The sequence below is a fragment of the Chanodichthys erythropterus genome, chromosome 3, assembly GCF_024489055.1.
Source record: "Chanodichthys erythropterus isolate Z2021 chromosome 3, ASM2448905v1, whole genome shotgun sequence".
NCBI classification, from domain to species: Eukaryota; Metazoa; Chordata; class Actinopteri; order Cypriniformes; family Xenocyprididae; genus Chanodichthys; species Chanodichthys erythropterus.
The window spans coordinates 39,087,342-39,110,591 of record NC_090223.1 but is presented as its reverse complement, the minus strand read 5'-3'; the positions used below and the strand labels follow the sequence as shown (position 1 = coordinate 39,110,591).

Below are 23,250 nucleotides of genomic sequence, written 5' to 3'. Positions count from 1 at the left end.
GAATTTTCATTTTTGGATTAACTATCCCTCAGAATAGGACTTAAACTTGTAAATAAAACCTTTTTTTTTTTTTTTTTTTTTTTTTGCGCCAGTGACAACCCAGCACTTCAGGTGGCGCCATAGAGCAGTTTCGACCCTAAAAGTGAACAAAGAAGAAGAGCTGCAAGCCACATACACGAGTTTCTTACCATAGTGGAGTTGAACTGAGCTTAGTATCTAGAGATCAACTAACCGCTTGCAAAAAAACTACAATTTTTCTTAAATGCATGTTGCTGACTTCTTAACAAAAGTTGAAATATCGGTAAAATGAGAAAAGTAATAATAGGAATTGGTGGGTGAGTAAAATAAACGCTATAAGATTTGTATTTTCCCATGTTCAGTCCTATCATATATGAATTATGAACTGATGTGACAGGACGACAAATGGAGGAAAGACCACTTTGAGTAAAAGCCTTCAGGAGCTTCTGTGTAATAGCTGTGTTATTTCTCAAGACAACTTTTTCAAGGTACCACACCCACTTTATAACTTAATTAATTTGTCCTTCTTTATCGAAGTAGGTCATTTAGACCCAAGCATGTAGCTGACGAATCTGAATTAATTTGTGTCTTTTTCTCAGGATGACTCAGTGGTCCCTACTGATATCAATGGCTTTAAGCAATATGACAGTAAGAACCGTTCTCTTATTTACTTCTCAGCTTTGCTTTTGTACGTGCCACTTGTCTTATTTTGTGATACAGTGTATGATTATATAGTATATATACACACAGGGGTTGGACAATGAAATGTAAAAACCCGGTTTTAGACCACAATAATTTATTTGTATAGTGGCTCTTTTTGTGTGGTACTGGTGGAGCAAAACATTTGCTGACTTGCCCCTTCAAAATACCCCAAAATATTTAGATAAGATGACACTGCAGGCCATGGGAGATGTTTAACTTCACTTTCATGTTCACTAAAAACCATTTTGTCACAAGTTTTGCTGGGTGTATTGGTGTATTATCATGCTGATGCATGGCACCCCCTTCAGGGTACAATGTCTGAACCATTAGGTGCACATGGTCCTCCAGAATGGTTCAGTAGCCTTTGGCAGTGACATGCCCATCAAGCACATTAAAGAATGCCATGATATTGCAGCCCAAACCATCACTGTTTCAACCAGTGCTTCACTCTGTGCACGTAACAGCCTCTTTGGGGCTTCTCCACACCGTAACTCCCACAGATGTGGGAAAGTCAGTGAAGCTGGACTCATCAGTAAACAATAAATGTTTCACATTCTCCACAGCCCAAGAATTGCACTGTTGGCACCTTTAAACATTTGCCATTGGCAGTAGTGACCAAAGGTTTGGCTATAGCAGCCCAACCATGAATATTAACTCCCGATGAACAGTTTTGGTGGAAACAGGAGAGTTGAGGTGCACATTTAATTCTGCTGTGGTTGTGTTTTTTTTTGGAGACAATCCGGGTTAGTACCTGGACGTCCCTTTCAGACAGCTTCTTCAGGCGTCAACAGTTATACCTACAGTTATACCTGTTGAATGTGGTTCGTCCTACGTGGTGTTATGCCGACATTACCCTGTATACCATAGCTCTCGATACACCACAAAGACTTGCTGTTTTGGTCACAGATGAGCCAGTGAGATGTGCACCAACAATTTGTCCTCTTTTGAACTCTGACATGTCTCCCGTTATGTTGTATGTATTGCAATAGTTGCTATTGCTCTGCTAATTCAACCTTTGCACTCTGCTCTTACTGATGGAATGTAAAATCTGTGAAGATTGGCCACCAGGCTGCGCACATACACTGCATTCCAAATTATTATGCAAGTGACATATCAGTAGGATTTCAGTACAATAAACATTCAAATAAAACCATTTAAAAATGAGTCTTCATGTATTTCTACACCCACTGTAATTGTTTCTCTTTGTGAGCTTTGGATAGGGGTGACTGAAATGCAGCTTTATGAACAAATGCCAGCCTGCATGGAACGCTTCCAGAATCTCCTGCAGCTTCAAAAACCTGTTTGTTGATCAACAGTGGCTTTTTTATGGCTGCCCTTGTCGTGGCAAATTAATGTCTCTGTGTCCCTTCAGTTCTGGTCTCAGTTCAGGTATTTTCCCATATTCTCACTTACAGGGGCTCTCCTCCCACACCTCTCTCCCTTGTACTCCCCGACCTTTCTACCATAGTCATTTCACTAATATAATTGCAGGTGTTGCTTATGTAAGAGACTGAGATCTTTTAACTTAATCTCTCATGGGCCTTCTGCCAATTGATAGTCAACCCTTTTCCCATTGGACAAATGAAACATTGTATCAAAACAGTCAATACTCCCCGGTGGCAAGAAGCCTTCATGTGACACCCTTAATAATGGTCTTATTCATTTCACAGCCACCTGTTGTCTGGTGGAAAATTACCAACAAAATATGCTCAGTGGCCAAGTTACCTTGTCTGACCCTTACAGTTACATAGGTCAAGAGGTCTCAAAACACTTCTAGCTTTTATAGTAAGCAAACTAATTCTACAATTGTTTTCTGTAGGACCGATAAAATACTCCATCACTCTTTAAATACAGTTAATTTATTTGACAGAAACTTTCCTTAATAAGCCTTTATCTAAGTGTGTTCTTCTGTGCTCTAAATCACAATCTCCATTCTTTCTCTTCAGAAAGATCTTTCTTCCTCCCCATATTGCTTGAGAACTGTGACTTGCTTAACAATGCGGAACAACCTCTTTAAGTTGGTTTTCCATTTCCCTAAGAAGACCTGGAAGACTATTTAACAAGCCTGTCTGAGATATCTAAAAAGACATGAGAAATCAAACAAACACTTTCTTTGTAAAACTAAAATCCTACTGAAATGTCACTTGCATAATAATTTGGAACACAGTGTGTAGGCATGAAACCTACTCTATATTGGCCAGTGTTTCAGTTTCATTGTTCATTTTATATATATATATATAATATATATATATATATATATATATATATATATATATATATATATATATATATATAATATATATATATAATATGCACATCATATGCCATATATATTTAAACAAAACTCTGCAGGTTTAGATGCCCTGCATATGGACAGGATGATGGGAGACATCGGTTCGTGGCAGGAGGATCCTGAGCACTTCATGACATCTCGTGGTTTTGCAGTGAAATCCACAGCATCAGAGCCACCCAATGCGTTTGTTCTTATAGTGGAGGGATTCCTCATTTTTAATCATAGGTAATGTTTTTTTTTTTTTTTTTTTTTTTTTAAGATTAAAAATTATTTTAAGATTTTATTTAGATTTTAGTCCAACAGACTATCTTATGTAAAGACAAAGTCATAATGGATGAAGTTTTTTTACAGTCTGGAAAGCAAGATCAGATAGAACTCTGTCGATCTCAGAGGAATAAATTCACTCAAGAGATTTGAAGAGATCAAGAGATTTTTTTTTTTTTATTACTAGAGTTTAAGTATCCATGACAAACAAGTGGCATGATAGTTCACCCAAAAATTACAATTCTGTCATCAATTACTTAGCCATGTAGTTCCACTTTTATCTTCAAAACACAATTGAAGATATTTTTAATCAAACCTGAGAGATTTCTGTCCCTCCACTGAAAGTCTATAAAACCTAAACTTTGACACTTGAGGAGTCAGTCTTCCATGGAAAAAAAAAAGGTCACTTTATATGATGAGATTTATTTAAGGCTTGTATTCACACATAAACCCTGATCTACCATACGCATAAAGCACATCAAATATGACAAATAGAAGTTGAACCATAATTGCTTGGCATGCATTTTAAATTAAATTTATTTATAATAAATATGTACAATTAATTACACTTTATACTGTACTTTACACAGTCAATTTATATAATTACATACAATTACACTGATCAACCACATCTATCAAGGCATATACTCCACAAGACCTCTGAAGGTGTGCTGTGGTATCTGCCACCAAGATATCAGCAGCAGATCCTTTAAGTCCTGCAAGTTTTGAGGTGGTGCCTCCATGGATCAGATTTGTTGGTAGATGAGATTTGGAGAATTTGGAGGCGACTGACCTGCTAAGCTTTCTCTTTGTGAGCTTTGTTTAGGGGTGGCTGAAATGCAGCTTTATGCACAAATGCCAGCCTGCATGGAAAGGTTCTTGAGACTCTAGCAGCTTCAAATACCTGTTAGTTGCTCAGCTGCCCTTTTAATACAATTAATTTGTTTGACAGAAACTTTCCTTAATGAGCCTTTATTTGACCTTTATCTGTTCTTCTGTGCTTTAAATCACTCATAAATCTTTTGATAGTTTGTATTTTGTTTGGTTTAACATTACCTTTGCAAGGCTTTTGTTGGCTTTTGAATTAGCAGAACTTGCATGCAGCAACCACAAAACTCTTCACAAGATTTTAGGGATTTGATTTTGGTTGTTGTGTGTTAATGTAAAAACAGTGTGTCGCTGTCTGTCTGTCTGTCTGCTGAATGTGAACCACACACTCTCTGATTCCCCTCAATGGCCATGGGAATGTGAATATTTACAATAACAACAATAAATTAAATGACAACAATACATTTAAATGTTTCCAACAAAGAAATGGATCGACTTATTTTAGCTTGTTGAACACATTTTTATTTGGACATTTCTACCATGTGACGGCAGCGAGTGCCCAGTATAGTGACGCTGTTTTCAAGAGTCAAAAAAACATGCACAGACAAATCCAAATTAAACCCTGCATTTCGTACGACACATTGATGTCCTAAGACATGAAACGATCAGTTTGTGCAAGAAACCGAACAGTATTTCTATAATTTTTTACCTCTAATACACCACTATGTCCAACTGCCTTGCGCACGGCAACCTGTACGTGAGGTAGAGGTCTTCACAGGTCCAAAAATTCATATCCGAACCCTAAGAGACCCGTAAATGTGCTACATGGAACCGACCCGGGCTTGACTATTATTTCGAAAGTTGGACCCGGACCCGTGCAGAACCGAGAAATGCCATAAATGTTCTACCCGGAACCAATGCGGAACCGTCTATTATTTGAAAGCTGGACCCAAACCAGGCCGGGAAGACACAGACCGCAGTCGGCACATAGGTCTATTCCACAGCAAATTGCTATTAATAAGTCAATAAACAAGTTGCGAAAATAAAACGTTTTGTTTTACCTATAGTAGCCTTCTCCCTTGTACCTGACTGTGATGCACAGTCCTTGCCAAGAAAGTTCCATTCATGTTATTCCTCACTTGCTGATTGAAATGCCTAATCCACTCATTATTCCAGCTTTAAAAGTTCACTTGCTGTCACAATAACAAATCCAACTTTGCAGTTTTGCATTTTGTTGTATCTCGAGTCAAAAAAAAACTTACACTGTATGTCCTGCCATAGGCGCCGATCCCGCACCCACAGAAAAATACGAGAGAACCAACAGAAAATCAATTGGAGCTTTCAGACACTATCTTCACCCTTTTTTATAGTTTATTTAAGGCCGTTTATATGGCAATATTTTAATGGCAAACGTCAAGAGCGCATCCAAGTGATGCGCGAGCATATGGCTCTGCTCTCGATCAGATACATAAGTGCGCTCAAACTCTCCTTGCATGAGATATCAGCGAGAGCATGACTCGTGACAACACTCGTGAAAAGAATGTGCTTTTTGGGTCGAAATTGTCATATTGCTGCACGGATATAATGCAAATAAAATATCTTAGGACATACTGCGTAAGCTTTTTGATGAATATGGAAAGCAGAAGAACGTGCAAGGCGATCATATACATTTGTATTTTTTAAGAAAATGACTGATCATCTGGTATCATTTAAAGTGGCAATGAAACTGTAATTTTGACCTTCAACCGTTTGAAGAGATCATTGAAGTCCACTATAAGGGGAATAATCTTGGATGTCATGGGGGTGAGTAAATTATCAGGAAATTTTTATTTGAAAGTGAACTAATCCTTTAAACTGCGCCAGAGTGCATACACACCTCACGCACAGGATGCCATGTGCAATGCAGTTGGACATAGTGGTGTATTAGAGGTAAAAAAAATTATATAAATACTGTTCGGTTTCTTGCATAAACTGATTGTTTCGTCTCTTAGGACATCAATGTGTCATCATAAACTGCAGGGTTTAATTTGGATTTGTCTATGCATGTTTTTTTGATTCTTATAGATTGACATGCATTATACAACTGACAGACTGCAACGGTTGGAGTTAAAAATCAAGTAAGTAAATAAATAATAATAAATATATAAAAGCCTTGTGTCATGTGTTGCTATACATGAATGAGGTAAAACCCACCTCTTGCCAGGTGCCATTGTAACAATATAATCAGTGTTATTCACATCACCTGTCAGTGGGACAATTCAGTTCAGTTTGGGTATGAATTCTGCCATCATGAACAGTTTAATGTGTTTTCATGGATCTGTGTTGTACTTCCAGGCATCTTAATAGCTTGTTCAACAAGAAGTACTTCCTGCAGATCCCTTATGAGACATGCAAAGAGAGAAGAAGGTAGGAATGAGACTCCTGTTAGAAGAGTGGTTTGATGAACCTCAGTGTTTTTGACTGAGACTGTCACCTTCATCTCTTTCTAATTTATAGCTCAAGAGTCTATGTGCCTCCAGATCCACCAGGCTACCTTGATGGGTATTGTTACGGTATGTAGTGAAGATAATCAAGTCCACGTGCAGGTGATGAGTGAAGATGAAGAGCTGACGAGGGAAGTGAGTGCAGGTGTGGAGAACAGGAGGATCTTGGGAAATGGAGTCCAAGGGAACAAGGGATCTGTGACAGGTATGTTTGGCCCATGTACCTGAAAAACAGAAAAGCGATGGAAGAAGCTGTAAATGACATAGGTACTGTGTTATTTTAAAGCTCAATAAGCACACCGAGTTAATTTGCTCTTGTGGTGAATTGTGTGTGGCTGAAAGTCTTTGCACTTTATACAGAGTTTCTGGATGGCACACAGAAGAGAGAGACGTTGCTCTCAACAGTTCTTGCAGACATTCAGGAAATGCTTATGGTTACACAGAGATTAGTTATTACGTGAGTAATTCAGCACTAATATCACAGCAATTATGATCATTTTGCAATTAACATCAATTCTTTCTCTCTTTGAATTTAATTCCTAGATCATGAAGACCAACATTTCAAGCTTAGAGGAAGTGTACTAGTGTTTCAGGAAGTGTACTATGAATACATTGCGGTTATCAGAGCATTCATTAATGTCTTATTTCACTTCCTCATTAATGTCTTATTTCACTTTCTCATTAAAGTGCATTTTGCCACAAACAATGTGACTGTCATACAACAATCTAAAGCACATGTGTTAATAATCCTCGAAATAAGTGAAAGAACAGATTTCACTCAGCATTTGTCACAGTTAATCTTAAAAATGACAGAAATAATTTTTAATGAAATGTTTTGCTTTATGTACCAATATATGTACAAAAATTAAGTACAAAAGAAATGTATTAATCTCTTTGAGTGGAAAAAGTCAAGTGACTGAAATGGATGAATGTTAGTCCATATGTTATGTAAAATATTCAAACTTTGTAGATATATTTGTAGTTGTCACAGATCCCTTGTCTTCCTGGACTCCATATCCCATGATCCTCCTGTTTCATCACCTGCACTCACTTCCCTCGTCAGCTCCTCATCATCACAGATCACCTGCACCTGGACTCTATCATCTGCACTCCCTTTATAATGCACTCACTCCCTGCACTCCTGGTCCGTTCTCTGTTGTGTTTAATGTATGTTTGGTGTTCCTGCCCTGTGTTAATTAAAGTCTCTTACTATTGTGGAAATCCGTATCTGCCTCGTCTCTCTACACCAGCATCCTTAACAGAAGAACGGACCAATTATGCTGGATTTCCACAGAATAATGGAGACTTCCACCGGCTCCCTGGCTCCTGCTCCTCCTACGCCTCTCTCTCATCTGTCAGCCGGCGATCGCCTCATCGGGCTTCTTCAGGTTGGTCGTTCACTGGAGAGGTATGTGGAGGAGTTCGTTGAGCTGGCTTATCTGTCTGACTGGTCCGAAGCTAATTTAATCGCCCTGTTTTTGGACGGTCTGGATGACAACACTCTCCGTTTCCATGAACCTGATTATCGTCTCTCCTTAAGCGAAACTATCAATTTTATTTTGTTTTTGAATAATTCCCAATTCTATGTGGATGAGTGTTGGTCTTCAGTCCGTCCAGAAACACGGTCAAGCCGGGCCAGTTGGTCAGTCTCCGTAGTCCTCCGCTTACCCCTCCAGTGAACGTCCTTCCTGTCCCACACGGAACCCACACTCCTCAACTGGGTCCCGAAAGCGGAGGAGGAGGAAACAGTCCACTCCAGTCTCTCCAGAGCCCGCTCCAGTCTCTCCAGAGCCCGTTCCAGTCCCCACAGAGCCAGCTCCAGTGCCTGTGGGGATCTTAATTGTATTTGAGGGAATGAACGAGCCCTCAGCTCCAGCCGCCCCCTACGAGCCCTCAGCTCCAGCCGCCGCCTACGAGCCCTCAGCTCCAGCCGCCGCCTACGAGCCCTCAGCTCCAGCCGCCGCCTACGAGCCCTCAGCTCCAGCCGCCGCCTACGAGCCCTCAGCTCCAGCCGCCGCCTACGAGCCCTCAGCTCCAGCCGCCGCCTACGAGCCCTCAGCTCCAGCCGCCGCCGACGAGCCCTCAGCTCCAGCCGCCGCCCTACGAGCCCTCAGCTCCAGCCGCCGCCTACGAGCCCTCAGCTCCAGCCGCCGGCTACGAGCCCTCAGCTCCAGCCGCCGCCTACGAGCCCTCAGCTCCAGCCGCCGCCTACGAGCCCTCAGCTCCAGCCGCCGCCTACGAGCCCTCAGCTCCAGCCGCCGCCGCCGAGCAAAGCTCTCCAGCCGCCGCCTACGAGCCCTCAGCTCCAGCCGCCGCCTACGAGCCCTCAGCTCCAGCCGCCGCCGCCGAGCAAAGCTCTCCAGCCGCCGCCGCCGAGCAAAGCTCTCCAGCCGCCGCCGCCGAGCAAAGCTCTCCAGCCGCCGCCGCCGAGCAAAGCTCTCCAGCCGCCGCCGCCGAGCAAAGCTCTCCAGCCGCCGCCGCCGAGCAAAGCTCTCCAGCCGCCGCCGCCGAGCAAAGCTCTCCAGTCTCCGCCGCCGAGCAAAGCTCTCCAGTCTCCGCCGCCGGGCAGAGCTCTCCAGTCTCCGCCGCCCGAGCAAAGCTCTCCAGTCTCCGCCGCCGAGCAAAGCTCTCCAGTCTCCGCCGCCGAGCAAAGCTCTCCAGTCTCCGCCGCCGAGCAAAGCTCTCCAGTCTCCGCCGCCGAGCAAAGCTCTCCAGTCTCCGCCGCCGAGCAAAGCTCTCCAGTCTCCGCCGCCGAGCAAAGCTCTCCAGTCTCCGCCGCCGAGCAAAGCTCTCCAGTCTCCGCCGAGCAAAGCTCTCCAGACTCCGCCGACGAGCAAAGCTCTCCAGTCTCCGCCGCCGAGCAAAGCTCTCCAGTCTCCGCCGCCGAGCAAAGCTCTCCAGTCTCCGCCGCCGAGCAAAGCTCTCCAGTCTCCGCCGCCGAGCAAAGCTCTCCAGTCTCCGCCGCCGAGCAAAGCTCTCCAGTCTCCGCCGCCGAGCAAAGCTCTCCAGTCTCCGCCGCCGAGCAAAGCTCTCCAGTCTCCGCCGCCCGAGCAAAGCTCTCCAGTCTCCGCCGCCCGAGCAAAGCTCTCCAGTCTCCGCCGCCGAGCAAAGCTCTCCAGTCTCCGCCGCCGAGCAAAGCTCTCCAGTCTCCGCCGCCGAGCAAAGCTCTCCAGTCTCCGCCGCCGAGCAAAGCTCTCAGTCTCCGCCGCCGAGCAAAGCTCTCCAGTCTCCGCCGCCGAGCAAAGCTCTCCAGTCTCCGCCGCCGAGCAAAGCTCTCCAGTCTCCGCCGCCGAGCAAAGCTCTCCAGTCTCCGCCGCCCGAGCAAAGCTCTCCAGTCTCCGCCGCCGAGCAAAGCTCTCCAGTCTCCGCCGCCGAGCAAAGCTCTCCAGTCTCCGCCGCCGAGCAAAGCTCTCCAGTCTCCGCCGCCGAGCAAAGCTCTCCAGTCTCCGCCGCCGAGCAAAGCTCTCCAGTCTCCGCCGCCGAGCAAAGCTCTCCAGTCTCCGCCGCCGAGCAAAGCTCCATGCTCCTCCACCCACACATTGACTTTATTCCTCGGACTCCGCAATATGATCCTAAACCTCTCCAAGTATTTTTTGGGGGGGGGCCAAGTACCCGTGGGTGGGGGACATGTGGGCGCCACACATGTGGGTGGGCCTCTGACATGGCCTGCCAAGGCTCCTGACCCGCCCTGGAGACCTCCACTCCAGTCCACTCATCCCCCGGCACCTGCATGAGGTCTCCAGGGCGCCCGCCCCCCCTCCCGGTTATTCTATTTACGGCGCGAGGACGCGCCTACCGGGAGGGGGAGGTACTGTCACAGATCCCTTGTCTTCCTGGACTCCATATCCCATGATCCTCCTGTTTCATCACCTGCACTCACTTCCCTCGTCAGCTCCTCATCATCACAGATCACCTGCACCTGGACTCTATCATCTGCACTCCCTTTATAATGCACTCACTCCCTGCACTCTCTGTTGTGTTTAATGTATGTTTGGTGTTCCTGCCCTGTGTTAATTAAAGTCTCTTACTATTGTGGAAATCCGTATCTGCCTCGTCTCTCTACACCAGCATCCTTAACAGTAGTGGAGTGTTTAATGAATTAAATACTTTGATTTATCCATTTAATGTTTGCTGTGTTTAGTATGTTATAGACATAATGGGAATATTTTAAATGAGCAAAACAAATCCAAAATATGCATTTATATTCCTTTATTTATTCATTTTATTTTACACTCAACAAACAAGAATTAAAGGGATAGTTGACCCAAAATTAAAGGGGAGGTTGATTATGATTTCTCTTTTTTAACTTTAGTTAGTGTGTAATGTTACTGTTTGAGCATAAACAACATCTGCAAAATTACGACGCTCAAAGTTCAATGCAAAGGGAGATATTTTAAGAAATGGCTTTTTAAGGACTACAACAAACGGCTGGTAGAGACTGCAACGAGCTTCTTCCTGGGTTAGTGACATGTTGGGCTGCTTTAGGGTATGTTTACATGACAACGATGTACTAAAAATGGAAAAAAGTTTTTTCTTTGTACAGATGACAATGTTATCAAAACTATCCCTGTTCACAGGGATCCGCGCAAACGACCAAAAACCGCCACTGTTTTCACAGTTTTTGCATATTGCACGGAGATGACAACGGTATCATTTTCAAAAAAACATCACTTTGAAACCCGTTTTCAAAAGTTTGCATTTTCATGCCACCGAAATGGCATTGTCGTGTAAATAAACAGCCAAAAACCATAAGTTTTCTGTTTTTAGTTGAAAATGGTGTAGTGTAAACAGACCCTTAAGCCGGGCACACATTTAACGACTAGCTAAAACATTCCAAGACTATGCTCAACATGCACAGCGATTGTTTCCTGCGACTGAAGCCGATTTATATATTTACACATGGAATTTGAACAATGACTGTAATTGCAGACTGAACCCAACTGGCTCTGACTGGATGCGTTTGAGTGACATGGAGCACACTAAATCTCAAACTTCGGGTGTATAAAAAAAAAAGCTGAACAGAGGAGATTCTGCTGGCAAAAAGAAAACGCGACAGAGCTTGTAATAAAACGACAATCAACATTGGCTTGGCTTTTTGGAGATGGCAAAAACTGAGGGATCTGAAATGTTGTAAACAGATTTTTATTATTCAGGTCAGTTAGGTATTTTATTGAACAGATAAATTGTACAGGTGCTGGTCATATAATTAGAATATCTTGAAAAAGTTAATTTTTTTATTGTAAATTATTTTTAAAAATTAAACTTTCATATATTCTAGATTACCTACATGTAAAGTAAAACATTTCAAAAGTTTTTTTTAAATGTTGATTAGAGCGTACAGCTCATGAAAGTCCAAAATCCAGCATCTCAAAATATTAGAATATTTCCTAATATCAATCAAAAAATTGATTTTTAAAACATAAAAGTTCAAGTTCTTTAAAGTATGTTCATTTGTACACTCAATACTTGGTCGGCAGCACATATTACAGCAAATGACTTGCTCCTAGCACAAATTACAGCATCAGTGAAGTGTGGCATGGAAGTGATCAGCCTGTGGCACTGCTGAGGCACTATTGAGCCTTCAGATCATTTGTATATTATTGGATCGACTGTTTCTCATCTTTCTCTTGAAAATATCCCATAGATTCAGGGGTCAGGCATGTTGGCTGGCCAATAAAACACAGTAATATCATGGTCAGCAAACCACTTGGAAGTGTTTTTGCACTGTGGGTGGGTGCTAAAGTCCTGCTGGAAAAGGAAATCAGCATCACCATAAAGCTTGTCAGCAGATGGAAGCATAAAGTGCTCCAAAATCTCCTGGAAGATGGCTGCATTGACTTTGCACTTGATAAAACACAATGGACCAACACCAGCAGATGTCACGGCCCCCCAAATCATTACTGACTTCAGAAACTTCCCACTAGACTTCAAGCAGCTTGGATTCTGTGCCTCTCCAGTCTTCCTTCAGACTCTGGGACCATGATTTCAACATGAAATGCAAAATTTACTTTTATATGAAAAGAGGACTTTCGACCACTGTTCACTGTCCAGTTCTTTTTCTCCTTAGCCCAGGTAAGATGCTTCTGATGTTGTTACTGTTTCAGAAGTGGATTGGTAGTCCTTTTCCTGAAGATGTCTGAGTGTGGTGACTCTTGATGCGCTGACTCCGGCTTCATTTGACTCATTGTGAAGCTCTCCCAAGTATTTGAATCGGCTTTACTTGACAGTATTCTCAAGCTTGTGGTCATCCCTGATGCTTGTGCACCTTTACCTACCCAATTTCTTCCTTCTAGTCAACTTTGCATTTAATATGCTTTGATACATCACTCTGTAAACAGCCACCCCATTCAGTAATGACCATCTGTGATTTACGCTCTTTGTGGAGGGTGTCAATGATTGTCTCCTGGACCATTGCCAAGTCAGCAGTCTTCCCCATTAGTGTGGTTTCAAAGAACAAGAGATACCCGGAATACCGTAGGGATGGTCATTTAATGAAACTCAAATGTAAATATTCTAATATTTTGAGATACTGGATTTTGGACTTTCATTAGCTGTACGCTCTAATCAACAACTTAAAAAAAAAAAAAAACTTTTGAAATGTTTTACTTTACATGTAGGGAATCTAGTATAAATGAAAGTTTCATTTTTTTAAATAATTTACAATAAAAAAATGAACTTTTTCATGATGTTCTAATTATATGACAAGCACCTGTATATGTATATTATGTAAATATGTAGCTCTCTAACAGAATTCACTGTAAAGTACAAATTTCACTGCATTATCTATTGTGAAGGGTCATTTTTATTGTGGTTTTTGCAGCGCTGTGCTGCAACTTATTTTTGAGGAAGTATCGTCTGTGTCTATTAATGTTTATAGCTACAGCAAAGTCTTCAGCTAGTCAGATTGAGATCCTTTCCATCTAAACTGGTTATATCTCTTAAGCCTAGTAGTGAATGTTTTATGAGCAGTAGGAAAATCTCTATATTCTCTATATTTGTGTTCAGCAGAACACTGAAATTCATACAGGTTTGGAACAACATGAGGGTGAGTAAATGACAGAATTAAAATTTTGGGGTGAACTATCCCTTTACGACGCTATGGAGACATTGCACGTCACATCGATGTCACATGTTTTTAGGGAATCTTTATGGGATGCGTGTGAACGCACCAAAATCAAACGATTCCGGAATCTCTGTGTGAAATGTGCTTTATTAAGATGCACTCATGGCAATAATAATAATGAGGTCTCTGCAAATCATCTTGTTGTTGGGTGTTCTTTGTCTCTGCAACTTTGTTGCAAGTGCAGGTTAGTGCTTTGTGTTTTCATTATTATACATTTTAGTAATTTGTGTGTTACAAAGTGTTACAGCAGTATTTACATTAGATTTGACCTACTTTCTTTAGCACTAAATGTTTTTTTTTCTTCAGTATTGCATATATTTTTACTATTGCTTTCATGCATATATGTGAGTGCATCCAAAATGCCTCTTGACGGTTTAAACACTTTGTAAATGTGGTTTACAAGAGCATGGCTCAACATTAAATTGATAGTAAATTTTCACCTAAAAATTAAAATTCTGTCATCATTTACTCACCATCATGTCGTTCCAAACATATTTAACTTTTGTGGTAGATTTTCTCCTACGTACCTGACTGTTAACCTGGGGCTTCTCAGTCGACCCAAGCGTCACTTAAAATTTCAAAGACTTTCAGGCTCTGTTTCACTCTCTCACTTTTCCCAAGTAAATCTCACGCCAAATTGACAACCCTGCTTTTAATATAAAACAAAGTCGCAGCTTTCAAATTTAGGTTTTAATTCGAAATTTGTACAATAAATACCGTTTTTGTGCACTACATTTGTCATAACACAACGCTGTAGCGCAACAGTTAAAGCCAGTGCCGTTAAAAAACATGCGACATGCTTTGATCTCGACGGTGCAATGAAATTTTCGGTTTCCGAAAGAGCAAGGAGCTCCTTAAATACGTGCAGCTGCCATTTCAATGATGTATTTCCATGTTCTTCTGTTACTTCACCTTATGAAGATTTAAAACTGGGTCATCCCTCTGGAAATTAAAGAAATAATGTCCAAAATCAGTGGCCTTATAGATGTTTGAAACCTTTTGTTATTCTCTGCCATCCATTCTTTTTCACTTGTGTACCTGGATAGACAATGATGATCACTAATATAAATGGAGAATTTATTTTGATACACAACAAACATTCATCTTTTGGTTTGAATTTAGGTTGATTGGGAAACTTAATCCCAGTCATCTCAATGGCAAAAGTGTCCCAGTCAACCTGAATTCACTGGTCATTAATGTTCATAAACATGCATGTTTCTTCATGAGGCTTTACTTAGGGGCAACTTTGACCTCATGAAATTAAAATAAATGAATACAATTTTAAACTGTTGGATCTGTCAAAACATCTCAAATCCTGGAATAAAGATGGGATTATGGCCTTGATTTGCTTTTGATTACTGGATGCTCGGTATAATGTGATGGAGTGAACATGACATTGTGTGAGACGGGAATGACATTTTGTTTTCGTACAAAAAGATGGGCCATAGCAGTTACGATACATAAGAGAGCTTCTAAGATTGAAAAAATTTAATTTTTAGACCAAGTTTTTGACATTTTACTCTTTGAATTGTAATGAATCTTTTTTTGTTAAAAACTTTTTTTTTAACAACAACAACAACTGTATCATGTTCCATTATCAAAGCATTTGTTATGAAAAATAGCAACCTACACATAGCCTATAGAAACAACAGATGTCACAGGTGTAGGCTATAAATCTAGTGAATTCCCTTAACAGCTTATAAATTCTACAAGTTAGCCAAATTTACCATAATTACTACAATAAAACTAGCCTATATAAATTCTAGTAAGGGTGGGTCATGAATAGTTTAAAATGCTCCCTAATAATTGTTGGCGCAAGATGATGTTTGTCCTCTTTTCAGTCTTTTGTTCATTTTGTCCATCAGTCTAGACTCTAGATCACGTTTGACTTTCTCTATAGCGTTTTAAAGTGTTTCACTCTCAATATATTCAAATGGATCGCACATTTTATCATCAGTGTCGGGATGGCTCGTGGAAATCTTATCAAACTTTTGGAGCTTAATACGATTCTGAGTAGCAGCCTTATGTTTCGCTTTTGATTCGCGCACTAATGCATTAAATAAAGAAGGCTTCATTTGCGCTGATGGTCTTTTCAGTTTGTACGGGAACTTAGCGCTTATAAAAGCTCCGAACGCATGATGTAGGCTATATAGGCCTATAATTAATTAGTCTCATTTCCTCACCAGCATATTTCTCAAGCCGAGACCGCTGCAGTGAGAGAAGTGTGCTCAATGCACGGCTCAAAACACCGAGCGGCTTTGATCGGAGATCTCTCACTGCAGCGCGAACACGCACTGTGAAGCCTGGTTTTTAGCCGATGATGAGCGGGAAAAGGTAGAATGGCAGAAGTGCTCATGCACCAATTACAACAAAGAATCGCGAGTTTACACAACAGCATTGGACACACAGTTAAAGGGGAAGCTAACAGGACATTATTTTAAGGACTTTCGAAGCAAAAAACAAGTGGGTATACGCAAATACTGATCCTTAAGCCCCAACTACACTCTTAGAAGAGGTCGAACCTTTGGAGTTCAATAAAGAACTTTAAAGTGCAAATATGAACTTCTAACTATCAAAAAGGTTCAAAGTTGAACTTACAGGTAAAATGGTTATTTGGAAGTTCTTTTTAGAACCTTTGTTGTGGTAACAGGGTTCATATTAGAACCTGTGTGTAGTTAAGGTTCGTTTATGAACCTTTTCTAATATGATTGGAGTGTACAGTCGATACAGTGTTTCATCTGTACCCCGGACCTCCCCCATACATTTCTATAAATTGCATCATAACATTGAAAAGACACCATGTTTTTTGTCCATTTTTAAAGCATAAACTAAGAAGACCAAGAATAAAAATTCAGTTTTACATTCATAAATGGACAAGAAGCTGTTCAATGTTAAATGGAGAGGTGACGTGAAATTCTTAGCCCTAAAAATAGACTGTGTTCAATATCTTCCGCTTAGACAACCGTATAAATATTCCCCAATTGAAAAGGACACTATGCAGTTTTAGAGCAAAAATCATGAGTAAAGTGTGATGCACAGGCAATTTATTTTATGTTTCATCTCTCCTTCTGTTCCAACTTTATCTACTTTGTTATTAGCTCATGTTTTAGAAAACATTTCATAATTGTATTGTGTAAGGTTTCATCAGGAAGATTATTTTTTTCTTTATTTAGTTTATTATTATTATCATCATTACTACTACTACTACTACTACTATTGCTTTTACTACAACTGTTGTTAATCATTTATGTGCTGAGATTGCTTGTGCCTAAATGTTTTTACAAAATAAGAATACTGACAAATAACTAGCAATTCAAAAGTACATTATTTTCACTCAAAGTAAACGAGATTATTAATATTGTTTCGTTTTTAAGCATGAATAAGCAAATCCTTGAAAATGCTTTAAATGTTTTCTGTATCTGGGCTTTGGTACGCAACGCAATGCACTGAATCTCCACAAGTCTCTCTCGCGCAATGATGTCAGTGGTCACGTGGAAAAAACCGTTAAAAATTTTGAAGCGGCAGCAGCTGGACCGAGTGGGACTGAGCGGAACGACACAAAAATCTGAGGTAAGACAACATAACGTCTCAAATAAACTATTAACTTTTTGAAAAGCTATGAAACACCTATTTAATGTCATAATAACTTTAAGGTGTGTGATAATGAATAAATGACGACGGGCCTAAGCAGACACGTCGTGTTAATGCGGCCACAATATTGTCAATTTAACGGCCTGGAGAAATAATTCCGGGTGTACCACTTACTACACCTTTTCCACATGTACTATTTCAAGATATTTTGCCGTTTTTATCCTTACTGTGTGTGCGCGTGTGTTTGCGCACACACACAGAGAGAGAGAGAGAGAGAGAGAATTTAGTAAAAAATGAAAAGTTTATTTTTATTCATATTTTATAACGCATTGTTTTCTAAATTGCAATATTTCTCTGCATATAGAGGCAAGAATGAGCTCAGAGCTGATTCACTGGAAAATCCATGTGGCTGACTGGTTGATGGCAACAGTTTCCAGGTGATCATCCCTACATTTCAAGGTTTATCTCACAAAAATGCACACTCTGTTTAACTTCCCTATTGCAGCAAAACAGACATTTTCACAGTTAAGCAGATATGACATTCTACTATTGAATCCTGTTGTTTTAACAGACAATGGAATTGATGCAGACACTTGAATGAACCTAACTGAAAACTATGATACCTAAAATATTCCCTAAATTGAAGGATCAAGTTAAATTCATAAGATTAGAAGAAAACCTAAAGACTGAGATGCCTACCAAGACCACAAACACCATTCATGTGTAAGTTTATTACATCTACTCTTAAAGTTTTAAAAAAGTATGTGGACACCTCTATTAATTATTATTAACATTTTTTAATTACTTAATAGGTTGTACTGAAGAATTCAGTGACTAGCATTTTCTCACATGTATGTATTTAGTTGACACTGTTATCCAAAACAACTTACATTGCTTTAAACTTATATTGCATTCCCGTTTTGGAATGGGATGCCCATCAACTTGTATAGGTGTGATGGTTAGGTTTCCACATACTTTTAGCTAAACTATATTGCTATCATTACAAATTACTGAGCTGTTAGTAGTACCATTATAACATGCACCTCTCTGCAGTTTTTGTTTCTGTAGGACTTGATTTGGTATTTCACATGGATCAATCTCAACACAACGTATTGCTCAAACAGGGTGACCAGAAATTTATCAGCTACCCCACTAGCAATACAAAAAAACTTAAGGAGAGTGGAGATTTTTTTCTTCATAAAATGTATTTATTACTTTTTTTTTTTATCACAAAGCAAATGGAGTTAAAAAATAATCTGTTTGATCAGATGTGCACATATATATCTTAATTCCCACAGTGAAGTACAGGTAAGTGCATAATTTTAAAGAAAGATGGAGGGTAAAATTGCCTCTCTTTAATTTCAGGTAAAGCAAGCAAACAATACAACAAGGTTAGTTTAGCCCTGGTTACCAAAAACCAGTCTTAAGTGACAAGACTGGAAGAGTGTATTTAAGAACGTGTCAAAGAGCCCTGCATTATAACATAGCCCAGCCTTTTATAGTATTTTAAATAATATTATTTTAAAAGGAGTCATGGTGTCACGGACAGAAGGAGACAACGTAATACAGTTCACAAAGGTTTATTATTGCAGGTGGCAGAGATGGGGAGAATAAACAGGTTAGTAGATTGAATGATGACAGGTTGAATGAAATCAGCTGGATGATAACAGTCTCTTTGTATTTGTAGATGATGGTGAGCGGATTGGTCTGGACTGAAGACAAAGGATGATGAAGGTGAGGGATCTCAATTATGAGACGAACAGGTAAGGAACCAGGTAAGTGACACATGGCATGAGATGCTTAAAAACTAATTCAAGAAAGATCACATTTGGCTGGTATTGAAAGACTAAATTAAATTCGTAGCAGGTTTAGCAAAGTAAGGAAATGGGTTATTTTACCAAGGGTCCAAGGACTTGTGACACTAAAAATATGGCAAGTATTGTAGATGTAAGTATGCCAAATGAAATAACACCTTTTCACTTACATAGCTAATATATATAAACTGAAGGGCTCTTTGACATGTTCTTACATACACTCTTCCAGTCTTGTCTCTTAAGAACTGTGCCCGGTTGCATAAAGCACCTTAAAGGGTTAGTTCATTTATTACTGACCCTCATGCCGTTCTACACCTGTAACACCTTCATTAATCTTCGAAATGCAAATTAAGATATTTTAGTTGAAATCCGATGGCTTCATAGCCAGCAATGACATTTCCTCTCTCAAGATCCATTAATGTACTAAAAACACATTTAAATCAGTTCATGTGAGTACAGTGGTTCAATATTAATATTATAAAGTGACGAGAATATTTTTGGTGTGCCAAAAAAACTAAATAACAACTTATTTAGTGATGGCCAAATTCAAAACACTGCTGCAGGAAGCTGGTGTAGTATTTTTGGCACAGAAATACAGTACTCCGTCATTCGTCCAACTCGTGTTTTGAAACTTTGGCCATGTTTAGCATGAGAATCCAACCCTTTAACAGTGTAAATAAGTCAGAATATAGCATTATACCCCCCTTTAAGCTTCAGAGCGTTATGAATCAGCGTGTCGAATCATGATTCGGATTGCGCGTCAAACCACCAAACTGCTGAAATCATGTGACTTTGGCGCTCCGAACTGCTGATTCGACACACTCATCATCACTATTTAAGTCCTTATTTTGTTTTTCTGGCACACCAAAAATATTCTCGTGGCTTTATAATATTAATATTGAACCACTGTACTCACATGAACTGATTTAAATATGTTTTTAGTACATTAATGGATCTTGAGAGAGGAAGTGTCATTGCTGGCTATGCAGGCCTCACTGAGCCATCGGATTTCAACAAAATATCTTAAATTAGTCCACTTTCAAATAAAATTTTCCTGATAATTTACTCACCCCCATGTCATCCAAGATGTTCATGTCTTTCTTTCAGTCGAAAAGAAATTAAGGTTTTTGATGAAAACATTCCAGGATTTTTCTCCTTATAGTGGACTTAGGTGGACCCCAAACGGTTGTGGGTCAAAATTAATTAGTTTCAGTGCAGCTTCAAAGAGCTTTAAATGATACCAGATGAGGAATAAGGGTCTTATCTAGCAAAAAGATTGGTCATTTTCTAAAAAAAATCAAATGTATATGCTTTTTTATAAACAAATGATCTCCTTCAAGTGGTTCCGGCAAAACCGCACTTCCGTATTCTTCAAAAAGCTTATGCTGTATGTCCCTACGCCTTCCCTATTCTACTTACGGAAAAAACGGAACTGGTGCTGCATTCGTTCCATAAGTTGAATAGGGAAGGCGAAGGACGTATAGGGTATGCTGTTTGAAGAATACGGAAAGTGGCAGAACCACTTGGAGGAGATCATTTGTTTATATAAAAGCATATACATTTTAAAAACAAATTAGAAAATGACCGATCGTTTCGCTAGATAAGACCCTTATTCCTCATCTGGTATCATTTAAAGCTCTTTGAAGCTGCACTGAAACTGTAATTTTGACCTTCAACCATTTGGGGTCCAGTGAAATCCACTATAAGGAGGAATAATCCTGGAATGTTTTCATCAAAAACCTTCATGTCTTTTCAACTGAAGAAAGAAATACATGAACATCTTGGATGACATGGAGAAGTAAATTATCAGGAAAATTTAAATGGAAAGTGAACTAATACTGTAAGGTGTGATTTCTCCTTAACTAAGGGAATGACTTAAGGGTGTTGTATAATACCTGTTTTCTTAGGTAAAAGAAACCGTTAAGTGTTTCACGACAGCAATCCAGGTTTTGCCATTATAAAATTCTGCTGTTGCCATGGACACGTTATTTGTTAATACTAAAATTGGGATTTCTGCCGTCATTCACTCACACTCATGTCATTGCAAACCCATAAGACATTCATTCATCTTTGGATAACAAATAAAGATATTTTTAATATTCTCTCATCATTTATGTCCATTCATTGAAAGACTGAATAAGGCTGTTTTGGAAGCTTGAATGTGCGCGCAAACACAAGAACCAATGAGATTTGTTCTTGCACGTGATGCACACATTTCCGCATCCGTTGACCATAAGAGATATAAATACGTATGTAATTCCATCAATGTTTATGTGAATAAACACCTAAATTACAATTTGTTCATCATATAAAGCAGTCGATCGTGTCTTGTTAGAATACTTGGATTGAACCTGCTCACTCCTTGTAACACTTGGGGAAAAAGGTGAAGTTTTCCAAACCTTATGTTATACTTAGGGAAATGACAGTTAAGGGGCTTTATGCAACACATCGTTTTTAAAAGGATTACTTAAGGGATATTCTTAGGGTTTATGATGTTTCGCCTAAAGAAACCCTTAAGTAACACTTAAGGGTGTTGCAGAAAATAACCGTTAAGTTTAAAGGAAACATAAGGGCGATCTTATGGGAAAATTACACTTAAGGTGCTTTATGCAACCGGGCACTGGTATTTTGTAACAATGGCTGAGCACACCTTGTTGAATTGTTCGCTTGTTGGAGACCTGGAAATATAGAGAACTGTTTTTACTCTCCACCATTCTCTAAAATTACACACTTGCTTAATAATATATTTCTTTTGTTTTTTTAGATGGACAATCTGTCTGACCAAGATGTGTATCAAAAGAGGTCAAGGGCAGTTGGGGTAAGTGTCCCAGACAGAATCAACTTAAGTTTTTTAAGAATAGCAGACATATTTTTGTGGGTAGATTTATTCAGGAGAAGATGATTACAGCATTGGGATCCACTTGGATAAAATGAAAACCAAATGCTTGGAGATCACCAAATCCTTTTAGAGGACTAAATGACACGGACAAAGAGTGAGAGGACAGACTATATGAAACATCACTCCACAAAGGAAATATTATCATTATATCCAGCCCTTAATGTCCCCTCAGTTGTGAGTAAAATTGTGTTTCAAATTGTGACTTAAAAGCAAATAATAATGGAAATTATGTATCATTTAATACGTTTATATTGAATACATACATGTTATACTGAATATAACATTATTCTCTTCTTGTTTAGGAACCACATACACCTAACCCTGTGCTGTATATACTGTAAATGGATGTGCCTTGTGTAACAGGTATACAAAGTATACTAGTAAATATTGTTATAATTCACACAAAATTGTTCATATACGTTTTATGATACCTGATCTAAAGGTGCGCTTCTCCTTTAAGTGATGCGAGGTCACAGTATGACCTAATTTCCTGTCCTGTCTCCTCCTCTTCCCTTTTGAAATGTGATTCGATGGAAGAGGTAGGTTACTTTTGTCATCCTGTTAATTTTATTTAATCCTAATGTTAATTATATCTTTTATATCTTTATTTCAACCCAATATGTATATGTAAAGTACTGTTTTATCTATCATTGGGATTATTTTTGATATTTTACATTCTTTGAGATATATTTCTGTCTTTATGTGAGACCAGCACATGGTAATGGAGGCGCACCATATTTGTTTTATAGAGTGTTATAAGGGCCACTCGATCTGAGGCTGCTTATTTGTCTCTGTTAAACAGGTATGTTTTCTATATTATTTTCCTTATGTTCATGTTTTCTTCCGCCCTTTTGAAATGTGATTCGATGGAAGAGAGTGTTATAAGGGCCACTCAGTCTGAGGCTGCTTATTTTTCTCTTTTACTCAGTAAAAAAGATCCAGTGAATCGACTGCTTGCTGTCCCGTGTCTGTTTCTGCATCCACACAACGTAACAACGCAGACCAAGTTTTAATACCCGGTGTCGCTGGCCGCACATCACGCTGGGCATAAGCGAGCCGCACGGGTTACACTTGGATGCAGTCTGTTTTAGAAATAATGATGCAAGGGAGAAGGTCTGTGAAGTAGACGATATGACCAGGTCATATGACCATGTTATTCTAATGACAATGTACTTCATCTTCAACCTTGAATATGCTTCAAAGCCGAGAAACACTCTAACATTATTTGAAAAATA

At 39.8% G+C, this 23,250-nt stretch overlaps 1 protein-coding gene and 1 long non-coding RNA gene across 5 annotated transcripts; both read left to right on the top strand.

Annotated features, from left to right (window-relative positions):
* Positions 1–160: 160 nt before the first annotated feature.
* On the top strand, positions 161–8,189 carry LOC137012129 (nicotinamide riboside kinase 1-like). 2 transcript variants are annotated; one of them, XM_067375212.1, is made up of 9 exons: positions 161–335; positions 416–506; positions 618–666; positions 3,073–3,238; positions 6,440–6,511; positions 6,602–6,646; positions 6,794–6,855; positions 6,949–7,045; positions 7,132–8,189. In XM_067375212.1, exons 1-9 carry the CDS (start codon positions 307–309, stop codon positions 7,136–7,138), a joined length of 618 nt encoding a protein of 205 aa, XP_067231313.1. In that variant the 5' UTR covers positions 161–306; the 3' UTR covers positions 7,139–8,189. The 2 variants fall into 2 exon arrangements, with proteins under 2 accessions (XP_067231313.1, XP_067231320.1); XM_067375219.1 differs by lacking the exons at positions 3,073–3,238; positions 6,794–6,855 and having other exon boundaries at positions 6,602–6,793.
* A 9,055-nt stretch (positions 8,190–17,244) lies between these two features.
* LOC137012121 (uncharacterized) lies at positions 17,245–22,319 on the top strand. Of its 3 annotated transcripts, XR_010893543.1 has the most exons (5): positions 17,245–17,281; positions 17,667–17,739; positions 17,874–18,025; positions 21,881–21,934; positions 22,025–22,319. It is a non-coding gene; the product is annotated as an uncharacterized lncRNA (long non-coding RNA). The 3 variants fall into 3 exon arrangements; XR_010893542.1 differs by having other exon boundaries at positions 21,881–22,319; XR_010893544.1 differs by having other exon boundaries at positions 17,249–17,281; positions 17,667–17,761; positions 21,881–22,319.
* The last annotated feature ends 931 nt before the right edge of the window (positions 22,320–23,250 follow it).

What these genes read in the sequence shown, in the direction of transcription:
- LOC137012129 (XM_067375212.1), top strand. Translation starts at nt 307, where the DNA reads ATGAGAAAAGTAATAATAGGAATTGGTGG. An exon ending in CTCAAGACAACTTTTTCAAG is followed by an intron (nt 507 to 617) that starts GTACCACACCCA and finishes TCTTTTTCTCAG; the next exon opens with GATGACTCAGTGGTCCCTAC. An exon ending in TGGCTTTAAGCAATATGACA is followed by an intron (nt 667 to 3,072) that starts GTAAGAACCGTT and finishes AAAACTCTGCAG; the next exon opens with GTTTAGATGCCCTGCATATG.